At 36.7% G+C, this 18328-nt stretch overlaps 1 protein-coding gene across 11 annotated transcripts in view; it reads left to right on the plus strand.

Moving 5' to 3' along the window:
• The window catches only part of HERC1 (HECT and RLD domain containing E3 ubiquitin protein ligase family member 1), a 186741-nt gene that overhangs the window by 31596 nt on the left and 136817 nt on the right, over positions 1-18328 (plus strand). For 9 of the 11 annotated variants that reach the window (XM_081795857.1, XM_081795865.1, XM_081795861.1 and 6 more), the window contains exons 2-3: positions 12164-13119; positions 17783-17878. In XM_081795857.1, coding sequence (XP_081651983.1) covers positions 12190-13119; positions 17783-17878 — 1026 coding nt within the window. In that variant the 5' untranslated portion in view covers positions 12164-12189. Of the gene's footprint in view, positions 1-5163; positions 5234-12163; positions 13120-13210; positions 13309-17782; positions 17879-18328 lie in introns of those variants that run through there. The other 2 variants (XM_081795859.1, XM_081795867.1) reach the window with 2 other exon arrangements.

Below are 18328 nucleotides of genomic sequence, written 5' to 3' on the forward strand. Positions count from 1 at the left end.
TATGTCCCTGTACTATTTAAACTGATATCTTATGACTAGACAGTAACTGGGTGAAAGAGTGTGGGATGGAGAAGGCAGGCTGTAAGTAGGGAGAACTTCATGTGCAAGTGTCCTGCGGTAGAAAGGGAGGAGCATGACTCCTTCCAGGAATTAAATATCTCCAAGATAACTTGTAGAAGGGAGAGCAGGGGAGAGAGGTCATTTCTTGGCTTTTTTAACAACTATGGACAGATTTTATTTTTTAGAGTAAAACTATTGAAAAGCTTCTGAGAAAATTTTAATGTTTTTTTTCCCCCTTTTAAATTGATTAACTTTTTATTTAAAAAAACAAACAGGGGCACCTGGATGGCTCATTCGGTTAAGGTTCCAAATGTTGGTATCAGCTCAGGTCATGATCTCCTGGTATTGTGGGTTTGAGCCTCAGGTCAGGCTCTGTGCTGACAGTGCTGTGGAGCCAGCTTGAGATTCTCATTCTCTTTCTCTGCATCTGCCTTCCCAAGTCCCCTCCATGTTGTTTCTGTCTCTCTCAAAATAAATAAATAAACTAATAAATAAATAAATAAAACATATACTTTAGTGGAGAGAATATTTCTCAACATCTATTTTTTTCAGCAGTGTTTTATAGTTTGCATTGTATAAGTTTTTCACCTTCTTGGTTAAGTTAGTTCCTCAGTATTCTCTTTGATGCTATTATAATTGGAATTGTTTTCATAATTTTGTTTTTAGATTGTTCATCATTAGTTTACAGAAATGCAACTGATTTTGTGTGTGTGTGTTGGCTTTGTGTCCTGCTACTTTGCTGAATTCCTTTATGAGTTCTAACAGTTTCTGTGTGTGTGTGTGTGTGTGTGTGTGTGTGTGTGGACTTAGTAGGGTTTTCTACATGTAAGATATCTGTGAACAGAGCTCATTTTACTTCTGGTTTGGATTCCTTTTATTTATTTTTCTTGCCTAATTGCTCTCATTAGAATTTGTACTATGTTGAATGGAAGTGGTGAAAGTAGACATCCTTGCTTTAAAGCTTTTATCATTGAGTATGATGTTTGCCATGGGTTTTCATATAATGCTTTTATTATGTTGAGGTAGTTTCCTTCTGTTCTTAGTTTGATTGTTTTTCCCATGAAATGCGTTTTCTGAGTCAATTGAAATGAGCCTCTGGTTTGTTTTCCCTTCATTTGGTTTCACAGAATCTTGAGCCAGACTTAGGAATAGCTCCTGAAATTTGCTCACAGAAATTCTCTGATCTTGCTTCTCTGCATTTTTAGTCTTGCTTGCAGCTATCTTTGTTAATTAAATACTGTCATTTTGTAGTATTTTACTGTTTCATTACCTTCCATCTTGTCTTTGCTCAAATTCTATTTTCTTTGCTTTCAAAGTCCCCAGGTTCTCATAACTCTGACCTCCACTGCTCCCCGAGGATATGTAATAACTTCCGGGGGCTTTCTGATCATTGCCTCCTTTGGATACTTGGGGCAAGGAACGATATTATACTTATAATTCAGACACACTTGAATTCTTCTACATTTTTAAAAGTTCAATACTTCTAGACTTGAGTTGTTTTAGACTTTTACACTTGAGGTTAGGGGTTGGGTATAGATAATATATGAATAGTAACTATAACTATGATTGGGGATGATAATGATAATAGCAACCATTTCTTGAAGACTTGTCATGTATCAGCCCTGAACTGAGGAAAAAGGTAGGTAAAAGAGGTTGTCTCTGTTGAATTACAGTTTGTAATTTAGTTGTACAACTCCTAAATTGGCCTTTAGTCAATCATTAACTGACTGATTTAAAGTTAACTTGTCTGAAAGTTACTCTTTGGGTAGCTAATGTTATTTAAATGTAGACATTAGTTGTAATTAATCTGTTAATTTAACAAACACTGTAGTTTTTTAGGTTGCATACTAGGGAATTAAAATTGAGTAAGATGGAGTCCCCATCCAAGGGAGTGTATTATCTATTAGGGTTAGAGTGAAAAAACTGACTAATTACAGTTCAAAGTGAGAGGTATCCTGTGAGAGAATTAGCCTAGTTTTCAAGTTCTGAAACGTCTTGCATGGGAGAGGGTAGAAGAAGATAAACTGAGGAAGTACCTAAATTCCTAATTGTAAGGAGGTAAAGCAGTTGGCCTTTACCTGGTAAACCAATGGCTGTTTGAGGCTTGAAACAAGAGCATAAGAGTTGTAGAAAGATGGAGGATGAACAGAGTGAGGGAGAATCTGTTACCAGGGAGCGGAGTAAGTATGCTACCGTAATGGGTCAGCACAGAGAGAATTTTCAGTTAGATGTATAGTTCTGATCCCAGTTACACTTTTGATGTGTGGGTTTTATCCACAAAACCAAGCAGTTTTTGGACACCAGCTGGTCGCCCTGCAACTCAACTCACTATGACACTATCTACCTGGAGATGGTGTCAGGTCCTATAGGTTAAGGGTTCAGTCCTTCAAGGCTGCCACCACCCCCCTCATGCCAATCACAAGTACATGTTGTCACCTGTATTTCTGGCCAATTGGCTATAGCTTGGAGGTTCCAACGACCCCTCTTTGGGTTTGATTAATTTGCTAGGGTGACTTACTGAACTCAGAAACATTTTACCTACTAGATTACCAGTTTATTCATAAAAGGATATAACTTAGGAACAGCCAGATGGAAGAGATGCATGGGGCAAGGTATGGGGAAGGAGAGTGCAGAGCTTCCATGCCCTCTTGGAGCATGACACTCTCCCTGACTCTCCATGTGTTCACCAACCTGGAAGCTCTCTATACCTCCTCCCGCCCTGCCCCTGCTTTTTAAGGTTTTATTTGTAAGTAATCCCTATATACCCAGCATGGGGCTCAAACTCACAATCCCAGGATCAAGAGTTGTACACTTTACTGACCAAGCCAGCCAAGTGCCTCCCCCTTTTTGAGAGGTTTGATTACAGAGGCATGATTGATTAAATATTTGTCCAGTGATGATTGAAGTCGATCTTTAGTTAACTCTCCCCTCCCCAGAGGTTAGAGTGTGGGACTGAAAGTTCCTACCCTCTAGTCACATGGTTGGCTCCACTGGCAACTAGCCCCTATCCTCAGGTACTTTCCAAAAGTTACTTCTCTATTTTTAAAAACTTTTTTTCAGTTTATTTATTTTGAGAGAGAGCGGGAGCATAAGCGAGGGAGGGGCAGAGAGAGAGAGAGAAAGAGAATCTCAAGCAGGCTCTGCACAGTCAATACAGAGCTCAGTGAGGGGCTCAAACCCACGAACCATGAGATTATGACCTGAGCGGAAATCAAGAGTGGGATGCTCAACTGACTGAGCCACTCAGGCACCCAAGTCACTTCATTAATGTAACAAAAGACATCATAGCAAATTCCAAGGGTTTTAGGAGCTTTCTGCTAGGATTGGGGACAAAATCGGGACAAAAACCAAGTATAAATATATTTCTTATTGTAAATCACAATGTCACAGCTATCATCCTTAGGCACTGATGTCAAAGGTGAAGATGGGGGGTTTGCAGTATCACACTTCTTCAAAAGAAATTCTTTGGTGGGGTAGGTTATGGTTGGGGAGCTGCACATGTGTATTTTGTCAAGCTCTCACTCTTGATTCTTAAAGCTAGCCTGCATTTAGAATTAATTTTTCCAGGGAATGATACTATGGGACTGTGGAAATTGCATTCAGCTTCAGACTCTGGGGACTTGTGTTTAAATCCTTATTCTGACATTTACCTTTTATGTGATCTTATCAAATTATGTAAGTCCCTCCCCCCCACCCTGCTTTTCAAGATCCAATTGACATTAACATGTGGATAAGGGCACTGAAATATGACTAAAGCCAGTAGTTTCTAATGTAAATTTTTTTAATTTAAAAAATTTGATTAAAATTTAAAATTAACAAGTCTTTAGAGTTTAAGCATTTATTAGATTTCAGGTATTTTAATTTTCGTAAAAAACCATAAGACAGGAGCAATATGGAACAAATTTTTAAATTTTTAAAAATTAAATGATTTGGGGAACACCTGGCTGGCTCAGTAGGAAGAGCCTGCGACTCTTGATGTTGTGGTTGTGAGTTCAAGCCCCATATGGGGTGTAGAGATTACTTAAATAAATGAAACTTTTAAAAAATTAAATAATTTGGTGTATACTGTAACCTAGTGCAGTGTTTTTGTATTCTTTCCGGAAGTGGGTAGAATGTAGTAGGATCCAAATTTGAATGTTATTAAACATTTGGGTTTTATTTTATTTTGAGGGGATTATTTTAAATATAAAGGTCCATAGTATTTTAAAACTGGAAGGAACTTTGGAGATTATTTCATTCGATTCTCTTATTTTTTCATATGCGCTCTGGGGAGTAAGCATTTTTGCCAAAGGTCATTTCTTGGGTAGTAGCATCTTAATTTCCTAATTCCATTCTAATATATATTGAATCATGCGTGTCTTGTTTGTAGCTAAGGTAGGAGGTTGATAAACTGGCTTGTGACTTTCTAAGATTTGAAAATGTTGGTTGATTGAATACAAAGATATAAACTTTGTGAACCTACTATATACTTTTTTGGAGTTTCAGGGAAAATGAAAAAATTAAATCAGTTATCACTTACTGCACCTTGCCCCAATTGGACAGTTTTTTGGAATAAAACTACATCAAAAAGTTGATTAAATAAACAGTTTTGCTTTGTTTTTGAACAGTTGTAGGACATCAACACTGGAGATTCTATAGCTAAGTACAGATGATTGGAAACTAGCTTTTATACAGTATTTGAAGAAATACTAATTTTATATTTTGTGTAAGTGAAGGAGAAATTTAATGTATTCTAATTTTTCACGTTTAGAGAGGATCTTTGGGTTGTAGCTGATGTGAATGGCTTGAATAGCTTGAAAAATGGAGACATCCCAGTGGATATTAGTTTATTATTAGTGGTTTAGCACTGAAGGAACCAGAATTTGTAATTTGAACACCCTTGATGAATTGTTTTTTTATCTTTTTATTTGCCTACAACATAATGTATTAAAAAAAGAACTAGGTAGAATTTATCCAGTACTTCAAAAGTTTTATTGAAAGTGTTTAGTCTGCTGCAGTGTTTTGTTGTTTAAACCTTTCTCCATTGATCAGAATTGTTCATAAAGCATCATTCCCTTGTCTTTGGCAAATCTTGCTCTGATGATTCATTTTTCTGTTTTACAGAATACATCATCAGAATATACCCAGAAGTTATGTTTCTCTTATTTATGTGTAATACATATGCAGAAAAATTGTAAGTAAAACTATCACAGTGTCTGAGGTAGCATGCTGATGAATATATCAGCTTTACGGTATTTGTCCTATAACTGCAGATTTCTGTATGCATGAGAAAGGATAAACACTATTAAACCTATGTTATTTGATTTTTGTTTTCCAAACCTGTGTTACTGTTAGAACAAGATAGATAAAATCAATCCTTAAAAAAAAAAGAAATTTTTAGGATTTTTTTTTGTTAAAATGCTTTTTGTGAAAACAAGCCTGTTAAAAATTAAGACAGTAATGGGACAGTGATGATAAATTTTGATTATATTATAATTGAAAACAGTATGATCATACAAGCTTTTTTGTTTTTCCTTTTTTTGAGAAAAATTTAAGACTGAAGAGAAGTACAAGAATAAAAAAGGACTCTTCTTTGTTTTCTGCCATCATTTAACAATGTTAAAATTTTGTCATGTTTATGTGATCAATTTAAAAATAAGAGAATGGAAACATAAATAAAGTTAATGTCCTGTTGAATACCTGCTGTCCCCCCTAGGCAATCGCTGTCATGAGTTTGGGGGGGGGGGGGGGTCTGTCCTTCTAATCTTTAAAAAAAAAAACTTTTATATACATCTCCACATATATCTATAACCAATATTTGGTAGAGATAGCAATAAGGAACAAAATAATAATGATTATAATAGCAGTTTATATTTATTGACTGTATACTATGTTTCAGGCAGTGATTCTAAGAACTCTGTATGCGTGATAACCATAGAGGGTTCTCTTTATTATCCTATAATTTACAGAAAGCACTTGGAGCTTTGGAGAAATTAAGGAACTTGGCCTTGGTCAATAGCCAGTAAATGATAACAGCCTAGATTCAAACCTAGAACTTGGGCTTGGTTAATAGCCAGTAAGTAATGTAGACTAGATTCAAACTTAGCCAGCCTGGCTGACTTTGATGCTTTTACTTTCCAATTTTTTTTTAACGTTTACTTACTTATTTTGGGAGAGAGCGAGAGCATGTGTGAGTGAGCAGGGAAGGGGCAGAGACAGAGGGAGAGAGAGAATCTCAAACAGGTTCCATGCTATCAGCACAAGCCCAGTGCAGGCTCGATTTCACGAACCAAACCATGAGATCATGACCTGAGCCAATATCAAGAGTCAGACGCTTAACCAACTGAGCCACCCAGGTGCCCCCGTTTTTAATTAATTCATTTTATTTTGTAAGTAATCTCTACACCTGACATGGGGCTTGAATTTAACAACCCCGAGTTTAAGAGTCGCACATTCTACATGCTGAGCAGCCAGTGCCCCTGATGCTTTACTGTTAACTTATGCAGTACAGCTCCTCTAGTGTTGTTTTTTGTGTTCCTTAAACACTAAGTCTTGTTTTGATAATTAGAAAATTATGTTATTTTTGTTGAATTGCATGTGTTAACTTTTTTATAGTATAAAGTTTATACTTTGGCATCATTTGAATATACAACATTTTAGTTATCTCTTCCCTATTGATGAGTGTTTTGGTTTTTCCCTATTATAATGAGAGTATATTGAAAATCCTTAAACATGGGGCCTTGTACACATTGGGATGTAGTGTATATGCATTCATTAGGATTAAAACCTTTATCATATGCCAACATTTATCATGTACTAATTTTTTGTATATACTTGGATCTCCTGGACTCTCAGTTCTTTTCTTTTGATATTTTCTAATGTAATATGTCTGTTCATGTGTAAGAACCACATTTGGTTATTCTAGCATTATAATTTTTTAATTAATTTATTTTTAATGTTGGTTTATTTTGAGAGAGAACGTGAGCAAGGAGGGGAGCGGGGAGTGACAGAGAGAATCCCAAACAGGCTTCGTGCTGTCAGTGCAGAACATGATGCAGGGCTTGAACTCACAAACTGAGGTCGTGACCTGAGCTGAAATCAAGAGTTGATGCTTAACTGATTGAGCCACTCAGGTGCTCCCAAAATGTCTATTTTCTGAAAATTAATATATAAATTCAGTGTAATTCAAATGAGAACATTAGTAATATGTTGAGGGAGGTAGCATGTGACTGAATATATTTTAAAGATTAGGGACTTGTCTTACCATCCGTCAGAACAGTTACAAAGCCACTGTAATAAAGTCGCTGTTGGCCTAAGAATGAATAAGTGGACCAGAGTAGAGAATCCAGAAATAGATTGTATTAATGGGAAAAGAGTGAATTATTTTGTTGTTTAGATCTTCTGTTTCTTTATTTTTGTCCACTTGATCCATCTGTACTGAGAGCGGTATATTAAAGTCTCCCATCATTAGTGTGGTTCTGTTTCATTGCATCTCCTGTTTTTGTTTTTGCTTTACAAAAGCTGTTGCTGTGGTATTTGGTTGGTTTTAACATATGTGATGTCAGTCTAATTCTTCTGCCTTTTACTTTATTTACTTTTTTAAGTAATCTCTACATCCAGCATGGGGCTCACCCTGACATCAAGAGTCACATGCTCTACCGCCTGAGTCAGCCAGGCATCCCTAATTCTTTTGCCTTTTAAAGTTATTGAATCTTTTTGCCTGGAGGTCTTGAGGATTATTTATCTTTATCTTTGAAATCTAATAGTTTAACTAGGTTAATGTCCTAAAACTGATTGTTCTGGGATAATTTTCCCAGGTAATTGTGAGCCCTTACTGTGTTGATTGAAATTCTTTGTTTCTGGTGAGATTTCTTGGCTTGTAGCTTTAAAACCAGCTTGCACACACTCTCTTTTTTAAACTTCTTCAGGTAGTTAATAGTACAGCTGTCCTCCTTTGCCTGTCTTCTGTTTCTGCTAATTTCTCTCTGACTCTTTATTTTCTTTTATGTCATTTTATTTATTTATTTGTTTATTTTGAGAGAGCACAAGTCGGGGAGGGGCAGAGAGAGAGGGAAAGAGAGAATCCCTAGCAGGCTTCAGGCTGTCAGTGCAGAGCCTAATGCAGGGCTTGAACTCACAAACTTGAGATCGTGACCTGAGATGAAATCAAGAGTTAGATGCTCAACCAGTTGAGCCACCCAGGTGCCCCTCTTTTATGATTTCCTTTCTTTCCCTTCTTTCCCTTGTGTTCTCTTTCCTTTCCTTTTTTTAAAACCTTTTTTTGTTAGTCCGTTCTTGCTTTGTTTTTAAATTTCCAATTCAGGTTTTTTTTGTACCTTCGTATGTTTCAGTGTGTTTAATTTTGTTTAGATTATTAACTTGTATTTTTTTTTTGTTTTTTTGTTGTCTGAAAGATTTCTATCAGTTATATGTGAAATTTTCTTTCTTGATTTTCTACAGTAGCTTTGTATGGACTTTTCTCTTGTTCATTTTTATGGTATTGGGTATTTTATAATATTCTTAATTTAATGTCACCCTCTTCGGTTAATATAGCAAAGTCCAAGTACTTTAGAGGGGTTTTTTGGTTGGTTTGTTTGAGTGAAGTTTTGTTATGTTGACAATTTTATGGTTGTCCTCTCTCTCAGAACCGTAAACATTTCCTCCTTTTTTCTTTTACCCTTCACCCAGTTGCCAAAAAGATGATTCTCTCTTCCTGTTTGTCTTTTTTTCCCTCCCCTCTGCTTTTCCAGGAATGCTCGTTTAAATTACCAGTCTTTTCAAAATTGTACCTGCTCATTTAAATCCCGTCTGACTCTTTAAATCAGTTCCTGTAGTCTGTGATTTGTCTGGACACATTTGTAGTGTTTTCAGATTTAGTGTGGATATAACTTCTTTGGCAGTCATTCCAGATCACCTGTGGGCCCTTTCACTGTACTTCCTTTTTTGTCTTTTGTACAGTTTTTCTTAGTCTGCTTTTGCTTCCACAAAACCTAAAAGTAACAGTGTGTACACTGAGATTGGTGATTTTTCTGTTTTATTCACAGTTACTTTGCAGTTTGCTTCTTCAAATTCTGTATCTTCAAATTATGCTGTGTGTGTGCTTTTGTGTAGAACAGAATTTTTCCTTCTTATTGTTATGGAAAGAAATTTGGGGAAATATTCATTCAGCTTGCATTGGCCTCAGACATCTTGGAAGTCCTGGATTACTTAAATTGTGGTGGTATAACTGGCCATACACCTGGAAACAGTAGACTTGGAACCACTTTTACATGTAGAGCTTGTTACAGTTCCAAATGAATGTAGAGTTTATTTAAATTCCATGTGGATTAAAAACCGGTGTAAAAACAACAAAAATACCTCAAGAAAGTCCAGGTGAATACATAATCCAGAATTCATGTGTAATCTGGGTATGAGTGTGTGTGGGTACTCTTTTAACTGAAGATGGAAAGCAAGAGCTATAAAAGAGATGTATGTGTATGTAAAAAGATTTAGAAGAAATATTTGTATTTTGAGGACATTGATAGAATACAGAAACCTTTTACAAGTTGACAAGATAACCTGATAAAAAATACATGACTAGAAGGACACGAACAAACATTTCCCAGAAGAGTGTAGTGAAATGATCAATAAACATAAGCTGTTCAGATTTATTAGTAATCAGGGAAATTGAAGTTAGAGCAACAACATATCCCTTTATAGCTATCAAACTAGCAAAATTAAAAAGAACAAAATTACCTATGGGTTGCAGGGATGGAGGTAAATAAGGTGCTTTTATATCCTCTGCACAATGTTTAATAAATAATTACCAAATGAAGTGGGAGGAGGCTTATGTTTTCCCCCCTTCCTAAGTACATACTTTGAGTATATAATGAAGATAATTAAGCATAGTAATCATAAGCTTGAGAAGGGAAGTGTCATCAGATTTTATATTTAGAATTTAACAGGGCATACTGAGAAATAAGAAACTCCTTTAGATGGCCTAGGATCTCTATAACATGAGCTTTTTCTTGAAGATTTACCTATATCGTGAAAATGAAATGCCCTTCAGTATTTGAGGATGTTCTACCAACTTGCCCTTCAGTATTTGAGGATGTTCTTCTACTACCAACTGTAATGACTTCCTTTTTGCAGACTTAGTCTCCACCTCCCCTGCAGTAATTTATGATGAAAATTGCAAACATAAGTAATCTCTACACGCAATGTGGGATTAGAACCCACAACCCTAAGAATGAGAGTCCTGTGTTCCACCGACTGAGCCAGCCAGTGTCCCTAAAGATTTTTTAAAGTAATCTCTAAACCCAATGTAGAATGTGAATTTACAACCCTGAGAGTCGCATGCTGTACCAACTGAGCCAGCCAGGTGCTCCCCACAGTTGAAAGATTTTGAAATGAACAGACATATACTTTCCACTGAGATTCTACCATTACTAATTTACTATTTTTGTTTTATCACATACCTATCATATATATATAGATATGTATAAAGATATACATCAGTGCATCTCAATTTTCGATGCATTTCAAAATAAATTACATCAGTATACTTGCCCCCTAAATATACTTCAGTATGCATATCAACTAGAATTCATTGTTTATTGAGATAAAATTCACATTCAGTGAAATGTAAAAATCTTAAATGTATGTTTACTGAGCTTTGATAAATGGATATGCTTGGGTAATCCAATATTCACCTCAGGAAGCTCCTTCATGCTCCTTCCCAGTTTATTCATGTTTTTACCTTCTAGGGGTAACCATATTTTTATTTAAGTCTGTTTTACGGACATATGTTTTCTTTTAGGTAAATCCCTAGGAAAGAAATTGTTGGGTCATCGAGTAGGGATATTTTTAGTTTTATAAGAAACTATCAGTGGTTGTCTGAAGTGGTTGTTCCATTTTACACTCCTGCAAACGATTTGTGAGAGTTTTGGTTACTCTACATCCATGCTAATGTTTGGTATTGTTAGTCTTAATGAATTTCAGCCACGCTTAAGGATGTGTAATAGTATCTCTTATGGATGTGTTTTTAACTTGCATTTTTCTGATAAATAATGATTTTGAGCACTTCTCTCATGCTTATCAGCCATTCATAAATCTTCTATGAAGTTGTGTTCAGTCTTTTGGCCTTTTTAAAAATTAAATTGTCTTTTTATTTTTGAGTTGTAGGAGTTCTTTATGTATCTTGGATGCCCGTCCTTTGTGGGATATATGTTTTGTGAATATTTTATCTCATAGCACTTAGTTTTTAAGTACTTTTTTCCCCTACAAATACTTACGGAGCACTTACTATGTGTTGGAATATGGTAGTAAACAAGATACACAAAAAACATTTTTACCCTTTTGGAGTCACTGTGGTTCCTCTGTACAGTGAGAGAGACTGGTAAGAAGGCTCCTTCAATGATCCAAGAGATGATAGCTTGGGGCAGGTTTTAGTAAGGAAGTGGGTGAGAACTGTTTGGATTCGTGGAGGTACTTGTAAGTAGTGCTGACTGATTTGTTGTGTAAGAGAGGGAGGAATCAGTGGTGACTCCCAAGATTTTTGGCCAAAGGAGCAGAAGGATAGAGTTGCCATTTATGAGATAAGGAAGTTTATAGGAGGAATGGGTTTGGGTGGGCATGACAGTAGTGGTGGATTAGGAATTCAGTTTTAAATATGTTGAGATGCCTATAGATATCTATGTGGAGTGATGATGTGAGGAATTGTATATATGAATTTGGAGTTCAGGGAAGAGTTCTGGTTGGAGATAGGAATTTGGGGGTCATGAGCATGTAGAACCCACTGTTATACTGACAGTGGGGCCAGAACTTGAAGAGAAGAGGCACACAAATCACTAATTTTTAATAATAAACTTTATTTTGGGGTAATTTTAGGTTTACACAAAAGTTGCAAAGATTGTGCAGGGTTCTCCTATGCCCTTTACCCATTTTCCCTTAATATTAGCATCTTAAATAACTATAGTACACTTATCAAAGCTAAAATACTAACATTGGTACATTGCTATTAATTCCAGTTCAGACTTTGTCTCACCAGTTTGAAATCACTAATTGTAATGTAAGATGGAAGTTCAGAAATGTTTTATGAATCAATTGTGTAAGTTTTTGACTGCTTTTTCATCTCCCTTTATAGAACTAATGGCTGAAGAGTAAACCAACATGGCAACTATGGTTCCACCAGTGAAACTGAAATGGCTTGAACACCTGAACAGCTCCTGGATTACAGAAGATAGTGAATCTATTGCTACAAGAGAGGGAGTTGCTGTTCTGTATTCTAAACTGGTCAGCAATAAAGAAGTAGTACCTTTGCCCCAACAAGTTTTGTGCCTCAAAGGACCACAGTTGCCAGACTTTGAACGTGAGTCTCTTTCAAGTGATGAGCAGGACCACTATTTGGATGCCCTTCTTAGCAGCCAGCTAGCACTAGCGAAGATGGTATGTTCAGATTCCCCATTTGCTGGGGCACTTCGAAAACGACTGCTTGTACTCCAGCGTGTCTTTTATGCACTTTCGAATAAATACCATGACAAAGGCAAAGTGAAACAGCAGCAGCATTCTCCGGAGAGCAGCTCTGGTTCAGCAGATGTCCATTCTGTTAGTGAACGTCCCCGGTCAAGCACTGATGCACTTATAGAAATGGGTGTTCGAACTGGTCTAAGTTTATTATTTGCACTTCTAAGACAAAGTTGGATGATGCCTGTGTCAGGACCTGGTCTTAGTCTTTGCAACGATGTTATTCATACTGCAATTGAAGTTGTCAGCTCTTTGCCACCATTATCTTTAGCAAATGAAAGCAAGATTCCTCCAATGGGTTTGGACTGCTTATCACAAGTGACAACATTTCTTAAAGGAGTAACTATTCCCAATTCTGGGGCAGACACTTTAGGTCGCAGATTAGCTTCTGAGTTGCTGCTTGGTTTAGCAGCTCAGCGAGGCTCTTTGCGGTACCTTCTTGAATGGATAGAAATGGCTTTGGGGGCTTCAGCGGTTGTAAATTCCATGGAGAAAAGCAAACTACTATCAAGCCAGGAAGGAATGATCAGCTTTGACTGCTTTATGACTATATTAATGCAGATGAGGCGTTCTTTGGTATGTACTATAAATCTGCCTTCAATTTAATCTGTAATAAACCATCTCATTCCTTTTTTGACTTCTTTTATTTACTGCTCCCCGATACCAGCAATTAAGGAAGAAGAGAGTTAGCCTTTGTTGAGTACCTGCTACCAACAAGGTGCTTTGGATGCATCCTGTGATTCAATTATCATGATAATCCATGAGGTAGATATAATTTATCCTTATTTTAAGGAAGAAGAAACTGTGACAGTTACCTAAATTTACACGTTTGGCAAAAAGAAGTAGAAGTGAAACATATACTGATTAAGTACTTATGGGGCAGACACTTCGTTATTTATTTCTTACCTCAAGTCTGTCTTTGCAGACCATGTATTGTATTTATGTTAAGTTTATTCATTTTTTTTCCTGTGAAGGCCTACCTTAAAGTAGATATAAAACATAATAAGTTTACATTATTGTTGGATTTCCAGTTTTCTCTTCACTTTACCTCTTTCATTCCTGGATAAAATGTCAAATACACCTAGTCAGAAGGGGCCTCCCTCCATAACTTCCAAGTTTATACCCTATGATATAGCTCCTTATTGTAATGAGGGCACCTCAGAAAACTAGATTGCTTTTGACAGAAATCTGGATCTGTTCTTGGGAAGAATCTTGTATATTTGATTTAGTTTGGCTCTCCTAACATCACCAGAGGCCTATATTAGATTGAATTTAATTTAATTTCAGATTGGCTTTAGAGGGAAGGAAGGGTTATTTAGTTGAATTTTATGTTTATTATTCCTTCCTGCACAGTAAGTGATAGAGTCTGATGCTCTTGGTCTTCAGAACTCACGTTTCTTACACTTTACAGTGTTGTCTGAGAATTTGGAAAATTGGTATATCCACTCCTTGTACAGTGGACCCCAACTTGACCTGATCCTCCCTGCCTTAAGTTTCTCTACCCCTGAACAACTGGGACAAAAGTCACCACCCAAGTTAGAAGTGAAAGAGAGAGACACATAACCATTAACTGACTATCTGATGTAAGGCCTAACAAAAATAAGTTCAATCCATAAATTTTATTTAGTTGTGTGATTCTTAACCTTCAGTGATAACACATGTGTAGTAATTGAATGGGAGTCCACAAGATATTCATGACCTTATATTTAAATAGAGAGTAGGGAAAAAATGTCATTGTATATCTCTGGATTCTAGAAGAATAAACAACAGTTAAAACACCATTGGCCTTTGATGCCACTTCGTGTTTATTTAACACTGTGTGCCAGATGCTGTCAGGCACTGAGTTAGAAAGATAAATGAGCTTTGTAGCGTCCATGCCCTTAGCCAACTCACAGTTTAAGGAAAGAGAGATGCACAAACATTTCAAATTAAAGATAATGAGCTGTAGTAGAAGTCTGCACAGAGAGGAGGTGATGAGACACAGGAGGAGAGCTGGAGGGAAGGGGCGGAAAATGCCTTGTGGAGGAAGGATCCCTGAGCTTAGTTGGAAAGTAGAGTTTGCCTGCAAACGTGAAATGTGTAAGTGGAGGTAGCTGGAGAAGTTTTCAGATGAAAGGACCAGAATTCACAAAGTGACCAAGGTGTAGGAGAGCAAGCCCCTGCTTGTATGGGGTGGAATGGGATGAGATAAAGCTGCTAAGTAGGCAGGGCCTTGTATCTCATGCTATGCAATGAAAATTTGTCCTATAGGCAGTGGGGAGTCATTGAAGCAATTTTAAGTGGAGTCAAACCAGATATGTGGAAAGGTACTCTATCCAGTACCTGGATATTATGTTCTTGTCAGAATATCTTAAAAAGACAAATGTGGAAAAAAAAAGGTATAACATTATTTTTGATAGTAGGTGCTTAAGAGGTAGGTAATTAAATGAAGACCTGTGAAATCATGAATTTATGTTATTTTAATTTCCACTTATCTTTATACCATTGAAATTCCTGTGATATGTTAACAGTGTATAAAGTTACACATTTCATGTGCTATATTTTCCAAAATTTAGTTGTTTAAAAAATACTTAGGGATAGTATTGTTTTCTTATTTACATTAAGAATTCTGTACAGAATGGGTTTTAGAGACGTCTTTAATCCTTACTGACTGACTGGAGCTGGAGTAGTCTCAGTCTTAACTACATTATCCCCCCCTTATCCCTGGGGGCTATGTTCCAAGACCCCCCCCCCCCCCCCAGTAGAAGCCTGAAGCTGCAGATAGTGCTGACCGAACCTTATGTGTACTGTGGTTTTTCCTGTACATACATACATATGATATAATTTATAAATTAGGCACAGTAAGAGACTAACAACAATAATAGTGCTATTATAACAATATACTGTAATAAAAGTTACATGAATCTGGTTTCTCTTTCAAAATATCTTAATGTACTGCACACACCCTTCTTGTGATGATGTGAGATGATACAATGCCGATGAGATAAAGTGAGGGGAATGAGCAGGCATTGTGACCTAGCATTAAGCTACTGTTGACCTTCTGACTATGTCAGAAAGAGGAGCATCTGCTTCTGGACTGCTATTGACCTTGGGTAACTGAAACTGCAGAAAGTGAAACTGTGGATTGGGGAGAGGGGAGAGTACTGTATTGACTGTATTGGGAAGGACAGAAATCAGTGACAGTATTTGAAGGATGTTTTGTTGGTTTGGTATTTTCAAATTTAGAAAGAATTTATTAAAGATTTCTTGTATTTTCTTTCTCAGTGTACATGATGCAAATTAATTACTGCTACCAGTTTTGGGTTGTTATTATATACTAGGAGCTGTGCTAAGCATGTTTTATACATAACTCTATTTAATCTTCCCAACAAACCTAAATAATATCTGCATTATTCTTGTCTAAGGATAGGGAAACTTATCCTTCATTAACACATCCAATAGGTGATGGAGCCTGGATTTAAACCCAGATCTGTTACTGAAAACTTCATGTGGTTTTCAACATTTTCCTCCATATTGTAGAAAGGCATAAAAAAGAGGATTATGATGGCTCTGGTACTAGCTCCTAGGAAGGTGCAGCAGTCTACTTCTTCATCTGCTTTTGATTTGATGATCACTTGAGATGGCCTTTAAATAGTGGAACCATAGATTACACTTGTGTTTTCCTCAGAAGTTCTGCACAGCTAATGATGGAATTCATTGAATCTGTGCCCCAAAGTATTTGCTGAGATCGCAACACCTTGTATATCTAGGTGCTAGTTAATTTTGAACACTCACTTTCTGGTATGATTCCAGACCTACAAGTGGCTGGCTCTCTTTAGCTTTACTAAAAGAGTAAGCCTCAGGTAGCAGCATTGGCATAACCCGGGTGCTTGTTAGAAATGCAGAACCTTAGACCCTATCTATAGTTACTGAATTGGAATCTGTGCTTTAACACAATCTCCAGATAATTCATGTCCATATTAAAATTTGAGAAGCACCATCTTAAATAGATAAAAATTGATTTGGTGGCAGCAGGTTAGTACCTAATAAACTAGCCATAACTTAAATAGCCAACATATTCATTTGTTTAATTACTTAGGAATCATGTTGATTAAAATAGTTTGAATTAATAAAATTGATATTGATAAATGGGATCTCATAGGGCCAGCCTCCCTTCCATAATAAAAGATATACTTCCCTATCATATATCTGCCAGTTTATCATCTAGAATATAAATATTATATAAATATTTTTACACTACAGAATCCTTTGAAATAAAGCTACTTATGAAAATTTCATGATTAAAGAATTGTTAAACCAGAGAAAGAACTTGACATTTGTGGTCTAAAGATTTAAGCATTTGAGAATTTGAGGGAGCAGTGAGATCAAGTTCACTTTCTGGTTTGTCGTTTTTTAATGATGGAATGATTTCTTGTCACAGCCATTGGGCCCTTCTGTAGAGTCCCAGAGAGGTCTACGATTCCTCAGCTGTGATAGGAGAAAGATGCTTTGTTGCTAGTGTAGTCAGCACTGATTTGTGAGACTGATGAACTGATTTGTGAGACTTTAGTTTTGCTGAAACTAAGAAGGGAGGAACAGACTTTCTGCTGCTCTGGTCAAGGTCATCACTCAAGCTCGCTATGTTCTACTTGCTGTATCCTTGGAGACAGGTGGGCAAGGCAGCCCCAGGAGAGTAGAATATTTCCTGGGGCCTCATTTACTGGATATTGGCCACTCAAAGAATATGTGATTAGTAAAATTCTGCCTCCTTGACTATTTTCTGGGTCAAGCCCTATGATTATTGACTAGGGTAATCATTGAGGAATTGGCACTTAATTTAGTGTTTCACTCTATAGCTCTTTCTTTTATTTTTTTTTATTTTTTTTTTTTAAATTTTTTTTTTAACGTTTATTTATTTTTGAGATAGAAAGAGACAGAGCATGAACGGGGGAGGGTCAGAGAGAGGGAGACACAGAATCTGAAACAGGCTCCAGGCTCTGAGCTGTCAGCACAGAGCCCGACGCGGGGCTCGAACTCACGGACCGGGAGATCATGACCTGAGCCAAAGTCGGACGCTTAACCGACCGAGCCACCCAGGCGCCCCTATAGCTCTTTCTTTTATAACACTTCTATATAAAAGTTGGTTTCATGACCTAGTGTTAGGATTTGATCTTAATATGCATAATCATATAAACAATTCCTCAGATATTTTTGTGGAATATTTAAGTGATTTTAATACATATGTCTCCTGAAACTGTAGGGTTCATCTGCTGATCGAAGTCAGTGGAGGGAACCAACCAGAACATCTGATGGCTTGTGCTCACTCTATGAGGCAGCTTTATGTCTCTTTGAAGAGGTATGTAATAATCATATCATTTACATTAAAACTACTTTGTCTTAAAATGCTGTAGCATGTGTTTATCCCTTAAAAATAATTATTCAATCTTTGGAAAGGATGCAAAAGAAAGTAGCATCAGTAGTTGCCTCTAGAAAGTAGAGCTAGGGTGTCTGGCCTCTGGGAAGGAGACATACTTTTCAATTTATATATACCCTTTTATTCGTTTTGAACTTTGTGTCATGTGCAGGTAACTTTAAAACATTTATTATTAAATAGATACAGAAACACATATAAACAAATGTCAGGCTTAATGAATTATTATAAAATAAATTTTCTTCTCATCTTACCCAGGTAAAGAAGTAAAACTACCAGCCACTCAGAATGGCCCTTTCATGTTTTGGTCATAACCCCTGTCCTCCTCTCCTATGTAACCACTAAGCTGACTTTCAGAGTAATCACTTCCTTGGC

Source organism: Panthera onca, chromosome B3 (assembly GCF_046562875.1).
Source record: "Panthera onca isolate mPanOnc1 chromosome B3, mPanOnc1 haplotype 2, whole genome shotgun sequence".
NCBI classification, from domain to species: Eukaryota; Metazoa; Chordata; class Mammalia; order Carnivora; family Felidae; genus Panthera; species Panthera onca.